This window comes from Oryza glaberrima, chromosome 10 (assembly GCF_000147395.1).
Source record: "Oryza glaberrima chromosome 10, OglaRS2, whole genome shotgun sequence".
Taxonomy (NCBI): Eukaryota; Viridiplantae; Streptophyta; class Magnoliopsida; order Poales; family Poaceae; genus Oryza; species Oryza glaberrima.
Window position 1 is genome coordinate 270,789 of NC_068335.1, and position 10,474 is coordinate 281,262.

The 10,474-nt window shown below is 39.6% G+C and overlaps 1 protein-coding gene across 1 annotated transcript; it reads left to right on the plus strand.

Moving 5' to 3' along the window:
* The first annotated feature begins 1,351 nt into the window (after positions 1–1,351).
* On the plus strand, positions 1,352–8,139 carry LOC127753223 (uncharacterized). Its single transcript, XM_052278697.1, has 12 exons — positions 1,352–1,592; positions 2,320–2,515; positions 2,600–2,674; positions 3,106–3,212; positions 3,729–3,786; positions 4,724–4,783; positions 4,861–4,935; positions 5,045–5,182; positions 6,307–6,361; positions 6,675–6,797; positions 7,184–7,395; positions 7,859–8,139. Exons 1-12 carry the CDS (start codon positions 1,474–1,476, stop codon positions 7,880–7,882), a joined length of 1,242 nt encoding a protein of 413 aa, XP_052134657.1. The 5' UTR covers positions 1,352–1,473; the 3' UTR covers positions 7,883–8,139.
* The last annotated feature ends 2,335 nt before the right edge of the window (positions 8,140–10,474 follow it).

Genomic DNA, 10,474 nt, shown 5'->3' on the forward strand with positions numbered 1-10,474 from the left:
CGATTTACATAAACAGGATTAGAGTGTCATAAAGATGGAAGCACTAATCCCGAGAATGCAAGCGCCATAACAAGCTTTACCTCTAGTTGAAGATTGAAACTGATGCAGCTCAACCCGAAAGCAAGAACTCGTCGAAAGTAAAAGGGTGGCGATGTGCCGAGATTGTATTGAACGATTGTTATTTGATTACATGGGTTCGGGTCATATTTATACCCGAGATACAAAATATGTCCTTGTCAGACACGACTCTTATCTCTAACAAACTCTAATATACCATAAGTCTTTGTGGCAGACTTTTGCCCAAACTTATCTCTAAGGAGTTTACATAAAATATCCTAATTAATAGATACGATTACCTTTTCGGGACCCAATCCATGCGTGGCAATCCATATGAAGCACATTAACTCAACCCGACATCGTGTACCGAGTCACATTGTCGGAATCGGCTCAATCGGCTACCTTGTCCGACTCGAACTCTGCCGATCCTGATCATAGCCGATTCGGACTTCGGCAGATTCTTGCTCTATTTCTGGAACAATCTATCTCTTGGATTCCGCTTTGATTTTATCTTCATCTCCGATACTTGAATTACTAAATTTGATCGTTAACACGTTCCAAGTAACGACGGCGCTAGGTGGGGCTCCACGCCTCCACTTCTCCTCGATAGGGTCGGAAGACGCGGACGACGGTTGCGCTGAGTGGAGCCGCGGACGACGGCGCCGTCGAGCTGTGGATCTCGAGAGGCTCCTCTTCCTCTCCGTCGCCTCCCTCACCATCTCCGGATTGACTTCCACGGCGTGACCTCTCCCTCTCCGTCGACTCCTTCTCCCCCGTTTATCTTCCTCACTGTCGGCGCCCACGCAATGGCGGCAATCTCGTTGAGCGCGGATCTAACCGGAGAGGTGGTCCAGGCGGCGTTGTCTCCAAGCCCACGTAAGCTGTGGCGGCAGCCTCGGCGGTGGCGGAGAAGTCGGAGGAGAGGAGTTGTAGCTTTGGATCGGTCGCACCCGCTTTCCGAGGCTCGTTTCCTTGCTTTTTCTGACAAAGCTAGCTGAAGGAGTGCCCTTGTTTGGACGCGCGGCCTTCTGGTGGGGAGCGCCAGCTACAGACGTGGCACCTAATCTCCAATGTGTCACACATAGCTAGGCAGGAGCAATGTGAATGGTACTGCGGCTTAGGGATGTCAGTTAAACTCAAAGACATCATAAACATATGGGACGGCAAGTGGACTTATTCCGTGAAATGGGCCAAAAGGTTAGGCAAGCTGTGCGGGTGGGCCTAGCCCATGTGCACCCTCTTCTACTTCTAGGAGGAGAGGAGTAGTTGCTTGCTCATGTCACGTTGCGTTGCGTTGCGGGAGGGAGAAGGGAATCTGATTGCTTCCTTCTTCCTTCTTCGATTCAGAATCACTTTGTTTCTTCTCTCTTCTTCTATCTATCTATCTACCTGTGGAGACGAGAGGAGAGGAAATCTATGGCGTCTCCTCCTCCTTCGCCCTCCGCATCACTCGCAGTCGCAGTCGAGAGATCACCGGGGTTCGGCTTGGAGCCCTCCTCCTCCTCCTCCTCCTCGTCGTCGTCGGCCCCCTCAAGGTAATCTCTATCCCCATCCTAATTTTGGACCCCAACCCTCGCCCCCGCCCCCGCCCCCGCCCCCGCCCGCCAAGGAAATTTAATTTTATTTTCTTATTATATCTCTCTCTCTCAGCTAGCTTTGCCCCAAGTAACCACTAACTCTTTTCAATCTCACTGTTTCTTCTTTCCTACTAGTTCCGCACAAACTTCAACTTCTCTAGCTCTACCTCCTCAGATTTCTGCCCAATTCATTCAAAAGAATTGCATTATGTAAACAAGAATTGCTAGTACCCATCGTAACGTCGGATTTTCTATCTAGGTTTACCCGTGCCTGGCATCATATTCATGGAGGGAGACACCCTGGACATACACTAATCTCTGCAACTCTTAATCTAACACCCCACTCGCATTCTGCACTACAACTGAACCCATCACAACACTAAGCTCAGGTTGCATGCTTAAACCCTGCTCCTGTCTTCTGTGCTTCATAAGTGCTCTTCATCCCCTTTCTAATTAAGGAAAACATCACTAAGAGGATCACCCTCGTCATTTCCGCTCAAAAATATTTTTCTTTTCTTTTTTTTTTCAACAAAAAAAAACACAACTTCAATCCTCCACTGTACCACATACCACCCAACAATTCTGGTCGATTTTGTTTTGAGCCTATCTCCATTTTCTGTAAAAGCATATGTCCTTATATCCTTTTAAGCACTTCTCAACCTTTTGTTTCTTTTTGTCTTTTCAGGAATGAGCTGCTGACTATGGTGAAAAAACATTCCCATTTGATTGGGTGGACAGTTGTTGATGCTGAAGATGATGCATCAGACGTGGGAATGGATGATCGATTCTGGCATGAAATGCTTGATCTTTTCTTCGTGCGTGGTAGGGTTTCAAAGAGGAGGGAAGAGGATGACCTCGTCTTTTTTGTTAATAATAATATGGTAAACTTCCAATCCTTCTCAGTTCCCCTTATTTTAGCTTACAGTGTTATCTTGTATGCTAACTGAGGCTCAATGCTGGTGCAGAAAATGCATGGCCATGGGTTCAACGATAACATGGAAGATCCACCTCCTTTTTTTGTGAGAAGATGGGCTCCTATGGTAAATTAACCAAGACTATCTTCGTCAATTTCGATCATATCAATAAATGCATGCTTCCCTTTTTGTTAGTAGCTTCAAGGAAACTTTTCATATGACATACTCTTTCCTTCCATTTTAGAATTTTTTTCTGTAATTTCCTGTTGAGTTATTCACTTTAAAACTGTATCAAGATGAACTGCATCAACTATTACATATTTTTTTGCTCATGTTTTTTTTCCCCTATCTAATAGCATTTATTATTCCTTGCACTAGCACTAGTAAGTTTTGTAGTGTATTTATGGTTGCCACGATTTGATAGACTTGAATATGGTAAATTGACTTCCATAAGCTAGTGTTTGGTTCATAACATACTTTCTACAGAAAAGAAGTCTCTGATAATACATACTAACTCTTGGTTTTTTATTTGTTCTCCTTTGTTTTATGTGGAGCAGCTTGAAAAGATCAGCAATATAAATTCAGCTGGAGTTGATTGGGAGCGTTCATTCTATTTGAATTTAATTGCTCACACATCATACACTGTTACAGTTGCAATATGCAGGTACGTTTCTGCCAGTTCTGTCAAGATATTGCAAGTTTTTATCTAGTATTTATACTGAATGATTGGCATGCTGTTATTTATGTCAACAATGAAAAGTTTATTTGGTGATGCACATCCTCTTGCTGGTCCCAATCTGTCAGAGTAAAACGTTACCTGTACTTTTGGTCTAAGTTCTTATCCTTCCTTCACTGTAATGCAACACAGTTGCCACATATTGTCTGTACTTGGTGTATGCTTCTATTTTCTGTTTCTTGTAGCAGCTGAGAACTGGTCTAGGTTAGTTCATTAACTCGCAACAAGTTAGATTGATGTACTGTATCTTTCAATATTACTTTGGACTTCGGCCTGGCATCACAGGGAGGGAGAAGGGGGGGGGGGTGGTGGTTCTCACAGATGTTTGGGTTCCAACTGATAACTATTGTTGTGCAACCTGAGCCTGAGAGCTCTTGTTGTATCATCTTTACCTCCTTAGTTGATATATCTGGCAAAGTTAGTTTCTTACAATCTGCTCTACAGTGTCAGGGATCTTCGCAGCCGTGCAGAGAAAAGCAAACCATTATCACCAGTTTATAAGGTACTGTACAAGTAAGCATTTCACGGCACTCCATCATTTACCAGTGAATCTTATTACATAGGTGCACAGACTTGTGTTGTGTAAGGTTGAGCTTTGTGTAATGACTACTTAGAATTCACTATGATTAATAGTTTCAGAACATTCCACAATTTCTGCTGTTCAATGACTGTAGGAAGTTTCATTATATCATGGATGCTTGTGGAAAATTGGATTTTCTTATAACTGACTTTATCCAGTTATATCATGATGTCTTAGACTTGTTAATAGAACTACAAAATTAATATAAGTTTCAAGCCTAACATCTTAGAGGTCTATATCCCAAAATGTTGTAGTTTGAAACTAGTCGTTATTGCTTTATTTTCTGTCGATCTGGACAGCAATTGCAGAACACTTTTAAACCAGACCTGGTCACATGGCCATTTCGCTGGTTTTCCTGTAGGAACACTGTTCGATGATGGCAACATTTTAATTTTTTCAACAAATTGATTTGGAAAACTGACAGTTATTTGAGTTGTTTACAAGCTAATATAACCTAATATTTTTTCTTATGCGTATTATAGCTCAACAGTAGGCCTGGTCACTTGATTCCTTCCTACAGTTAGAAGGCAAAGGGGTTTCAGTTCAAATCTCCATGTTAACAATTCCTTTAAATTTTGTTTTTTGCCTGTTTTGGGGGCTAAACAATCCAGATTGTGAACAAGACTGGAACATGCTTCTGTTGAGGCACTTCTCAGTGTGTTTAAGATCATTTCTAAAGTGTACAACTAGGGTTTCTTTTCTTCCTATTCTTGGGTCGAAATGAGCCTGACTAGCTGTCCATTTTATTTAACTTCGACTTCTATATTTCATTGTTGCAATACTAGTTACCCTAGCTAAAGTTTAACATGTTTTCGGTATTAAGTAATTATGTCTTAAACTCATTGTCTTATTAAAACAGGTCACAAAAACTGTGTATGCATCCCCAAGCCGTGTAAATTTTCATCTTGATCGAAGAAAGGTACTTTTTCCTGGCATTTTCAGTCTCTCTTTTGAAACAGATGATGTTTCAGTAAAAATTCCTGTATCTTTGGACAGGCTGTGGAAACTGTACCTGCATATCCCAATATTTGTTTCTCAGTTGATGACTTCGATGATACTTTTGATGCTGTTGTAAGTTCCCATTTCTCAGTTTTCTAGCATATTGTTCATATGGATGTATCTATGATATTGCATCGCTTTTGTCATTATAGAATGAAAGTGACCATCTAAATTTGAGCAGGTTTTGTCAGACCCTGAACATTGCTATTGTGTGATTCTCAATGCACATGATGGGGCAGCTTTTCCTGAAGACACTGAATCGAAGAATGCCAGCTCAAATCTACTAAACACTGGGAGCAACCAAGAAAAACCACCAAAGGTCCTCTGCCCTCAAATCTACCAAAACTCTCTCTCTCTCAGAATTCAGCACTTAGTAAATTCTCCCTGTGTCTCAAACTATAGGAGCATTCTGATTTTGTCCCAAATTATTTCGCCACCTACTCCCTCATCTCAACCAATCAAAATCCTCTCTTATTTAATTTGTTCACTTACATTACATCATCTCAACCACAACTATCCTCCATTTAATTCCATGTATTTCCTTAATACCTGTGCAACACTCTAAAGGTGGCTATATTTTGGGACGTAGGGAGTATATTCTTTATCACTGTTGCAATTAAAGATCAGAAGTTTTAATCTGTTTTTGAAAGACTTATGTATAGTTAATCTGCAGTAATTTCTTGTTTTAATTAGTAATTGAATGTCAAATCCATCTTATCTGTGAAACTGTGATCATGTATTTAAAACCGTAAGATATACTTCCTCCGTTTCACAATGTAAGTCATTCTAGCATTTTTCACATTCAAATTGATATTAATGAATCTAGATAGATATATATGTTTAGATTCATTAACATCAATATGAATGTGGGAAATACTAGAATGACTTGCATTGTGAAACGGAGGGAGTATCTGAGCCCCATCGTTTGGCCTAAACAGCCAAAGAATAAGCCAAAATTTGAATTTTTGAACTTGATTTTGAAGTTGATTTTGAGATGCTTTTAACATAATTTTTGTTAGTGTTGGCTTTTAAGTCACTACGAACAAATCTATAAAAGTTTTACTTATAAATTAATTTTTATTTTCTAATAAGCCATTTTGGCTTATTAGGCAAACTGGGCAACCGATGGGAGCCTCTTGTAGTTGAACTTTTGTTGTTGACAACCGGGAAATTATTGTGTTCACACTCACAACAGTTTGAGAGTTCAGACCCCATACTATCAGTGTCACAGTAAGTAATATTCATTTTGCACCTCAACCTTTTCTGCTGCTATAGATATATAATAATTTTTAAAGTAGATACGTCCTGGTTTTCTTCCTACTGGCATCACTCTTGCTTAAAACATAGTTACACTTTAGCAGATATCCGCTTCTGTAACACAACTGTATGAAGTATATCATAGTTCATTTCTCACCTACATTGCGCTTACTGTGATTATTGCAGAGAACACTCTTCTCAGGCTACGTTAGCTACCAAAATGTTCGAGAAGCCTACAATGGTGAGTCCATCCATCTATTTATCTCCAAGGAAACTATTGTTCAGATGGTCTTATAAAGTACTTATGTCCTTTCAACTTTATCTGCCTGGAAACTATTGTCATGTTCGAGAAGCCTATTAAGTATTTATCTTTCTGTCATTTTTTTCTTCCAAAGCTAAACTCAATAGAATCATGTGTTTTTTATGACACTGCTTTTAACTGCATCAACACTTTGCTCAACTAGAGGATTTCCTCTTTAAAAAATATAAATTAGTAGGTACCTACCATTTCATTCCTTCTAGGTTTACATTTTCTGATATGTACTCTGTTATAGCTGGCAGATCACAATTTGGGAGCTTACTCTCACTCGGGCATGACCAAACTAAACTTGATAAACTTTATATGAGGGGCCCTGAAGGACGTGGGGAAGTTGAAGTAGCTGTTTCTGGAATTGCAGGTCAGTTATGTTTAGCCTAAGTAGCGATTTACTGCGTGGGTTGACTCTGGAATATGTTTCACAAGCTTCAAGTTATCTCGCTGTTACATGCATTTACTGTAATGAGTAGGATTTGGGGCTCAGATAAAATCGTGATGCACATCTGACTATGGTAAACTACTCTCATATCTTTATTACTGTTGATTGTTCTACCAGTCGCCACTTTTTGTTGCAATGCGTTTGCATTTAGCATTTGCTATGTTAAATGATACAATATTAAAGTGCTTCAAATATCCTTTCTGTACAACCCCCCAACATGCACATTCATGTCTTGGATTACCGTAGCTGTGATGATGCAAGTTGTTGATCCGTCAAACTCTGACATGGAAATGATTGTCTTTTATTAGATCAGAGCCATGAGAGATCAAAGAAAGATCCAGGAGATAGCTTTCGAGTCTTTGTTCATAGGGCAGCTTCTGCTGCATCAAAGCTGGCAAAGCATGCCTACGAGGCTGCATCTACCAACAAACGATTTGATCATGAGCTTCTGCCTCTGAAATGTTGCTTGATGTCGGTATCTCTTCCTTGGGACTACATTGCACATGACCTGCTACACAAGGTGAAAACCATCACTACTTGCAAATGATACGATTGTTTTGATGTCTAAAATTATTTTTTTGAACTGAAATGTCTAAAATTGTTGATAACTATTTTCATTTTCCTGCTTATTTTTTAGTCACAGATTACCGAGTATTGGCTGTTGTCAAACAATATAGTCCACGTGTAAAGTTGTTGATAACTAGTTTCATTTTCTTGGTTATTTTTATTTGTCGCAATTATCGTCTATGTGCTTTGATGAAATTAATTTGGTTACGTTAGTCCATACATCTAGAGGATGTTTTCATGGACATCCTTCATTTTCATGGTTCCATGTGTGGAATAAATGTAGACCTTCAAAACATAAGTTATATTGGCTGAATAATAAGTGGGCTAGTTGCTTCTCAATTTTGAATGCAATCCACTTGACAGAATAGTTCAAGTTGAGTATATCTAGCTTACAATATGATCACGCTATGTAACAGGAAACCCCTCCGCTGGACCTATGAGAGACTGCGAATTCCCATTGTGCACCAGAAAGAATGATATATGTGCATGATTGTGGGAAAGTTTGTGTCCCTTGGGCTCGATATAGTGTAAGAAAACAGTGAGCAGAGAAGCAGTGCTGCGATGTACATGTGTACTTTAAACAGACTAAAACTTGTAGAATTTTCATGTGTGTTTGTACAATGTTGAAAGTAGGCGATGAAATAATGTAAATATATTTTTTTTTGGTTGTCATGAGGAAGACTCTTCACTGTTGCTATTTTGTTCTGTTTTGCGCTCGCGTACATGCAAAGACGCGAATGCAGGTACTGTTAACCCAGCAAGCTGTCTGTCTACCTTCAACTGCATCATAGTTTTTTTTATTATTCTCCGGTCGGTTGTCTCATCTTGTACCGATAGTGATAGCTACAAGCCAAATTTGCTTTGAACTGGAGAGCCTTGAATATTTTTCATCCTAGTGACTGGGGTGCATGTTGCAAGATGCTGTTTAGAATAGTGCACCGATACAGCATGGCCATGGACATGAAAGAGTTGATGCAGAATTGCAGTCTCATTTGCCCTGCAAAACCGTGCCTGAATTGTTTGTTTGGTCGGATGGAGGCTGTCGTCTACTTGTATGTTTGCAAGGTGTAGAGGCAGAGTTGTAAGATGTTGGTATCGTTCTAAAAAAACAGGATGTTGGTACAGAAGAATTAGTCCTTTATACTCCTACTCCCTCCGTCCCATAATAGGAGGGATTTTAATTTTTTTTCTTGTAATGTTTGACTACTCATTTTATTCAAAAAATTTGTGCAAATATAAAAAAAGAAAAGTTATGCTTAAAGTACTTTGGATAATAAAGTAAGACACAAAGAAAATAAATAATAACTCTAATTTTTTTTAATAAGACGAATGGTCAAATATGCAAGCAAAAACTTAAAATCTCTTATATTATGGGACGGAGGGAGTACTAACTATTTGCATCTAGTGTAATCATAACATAATCGAAGCACGTAGGCTCCAATTATGTCCGTTTCTTCAAAAAAAAAAATTTCCCCTGTCGACGCACACGTATTAGAACTCCTCGGCTGTGAACTTCCTCGGAAAATTTTGCAAAAAAGTCCTCCAGTTTGTGAATAATTCGCATGTCCTGACTTGCTGATAATTTTTCTTAAGAAAAAACCCTCATGTTTCAGACAAATACAACGCAAAGAAGAGAAACTCCGCTTATAGGGATAGCGCTATAAACATGGAAAACACAAGGGTTTTTTCGAAAAATAGCCAGACATATATTCTTCTCCCAATTCTTATCTGGCCGCTCCCCCAATCCTTATCCGGCCGCCTCCCACCTCTTCCCCTACCCTGCACTGTCGTCGTGCCAACGCGCCCCCGCGTGGCCGTCGCTGCCATTGCGCCACCACAAGGGGACCGTTGCTGGTATTCCCTTTCTCCTCCTTCTACTTAGGCTGGCGGAGGCAGTGGCGGCGGATTACCTACTAATTTAACTTGTAAATAGGTTTATGGGTTGACCCATCCACGTGCATATCTAGATGGGGCAAGCCAGGCCAAGATACGAACACCCACGGATCACGACTTATTTGATCTATAAATGAGCTCGTGGGTCATCCGCTTGTATCTCTAACCATGTTTTCCTCCGCCGTGGTCTTTATGCCAAGCTTAAACGCTTGTACAAGCTGTAGGGGAGGAATATCTTTTTCATGTACAAAACCCATGAGCTTTCCCTGGTATTCAGTTATTTTATTTCCTCTAATTTTTTTTACTCGTTACATGCAATTGCGCCTGTCAATAAAGATGAATAAAAGACTCAACATTAATAAAAGACCCACCAGTTAAGTTCATTTGCTTTCACTGTCTTTTATGTCTTTGAAGCAACCTAGGTACAAGAACAAGTGTGAGGTGATATTGCATTCGCAATATACACCCGCATACCAACATCACCCATGTTTGTGCTACAACATGATGCTTGCACATTCACGAGACAAGACGTAGCATCCATGACACAACGGTTGCTCGTCTCCACATTCACTACACAATGGTTTGCATGTTTATCCTCTCCTCACTAAATTTTGAGGTTGAAGACTCTTGTCATGAACATACCTGAAAATTAAACTTAACTTTTAAAATGAGCTTGGATATTTCAGCTAGAGTATATGACTTGCCTGCTAATATCTTGCATACTATCTATTAATTGCATTTTATCTTGTGCTTTTGAACATATATCATAATTAAGAACACATATCATCTAAGTGATTCATAAATAAGAGATTGATAATATGACCCTTGCTTTCTTCTATTGAATCCTTGGAAATTTTATAAAAAGAAACAATATAACTTTACCTACTTCTCATTGATCTTTTACTTTTAACAAAGCCAAATGTCGATCTTATTGATAAACCTTATAGATATGTTGCTTGTATCATTTTGAGCTTGGTCAAATGGTTTAGACCCTTGTTAGGTTCTCTTCACGTTTTCATGATCAAAGATCTTGTGCACATCTACCATATATTGCTCTCCCTCTACATTAGAGGTTTAGTAAAATATTCCATCCACCATCACGTGCTATACTTCTATACCAAAAGTCAACATCCACCAAA

Excerpts from the sequence above, each read along its gene's own strand:
- LOC127753223 (XM_052278697.1), top strand. The coding sequence starts at position 1,474 with ATGGCGTCTCCTCCTCCTTCGCCCTCCGCATCACTCGCAGTCGCAGTC. Across the intron at positions 6,362-6,674 it reads TGTTCGAGAAGCCTACAATG|CTGGCAGATCACAATTTGGG; the intron begins GTGAGTCCATCC and ends ACTCTGTTATAG. Across the intron at positions 6,798-7,183 it reads AGCTGTTTCTGGAATTGCAG|ATCAGAGCCATGAGAGATCA; the intron begins GTCAGTTATGTT and ends GTCTTTTATTAG.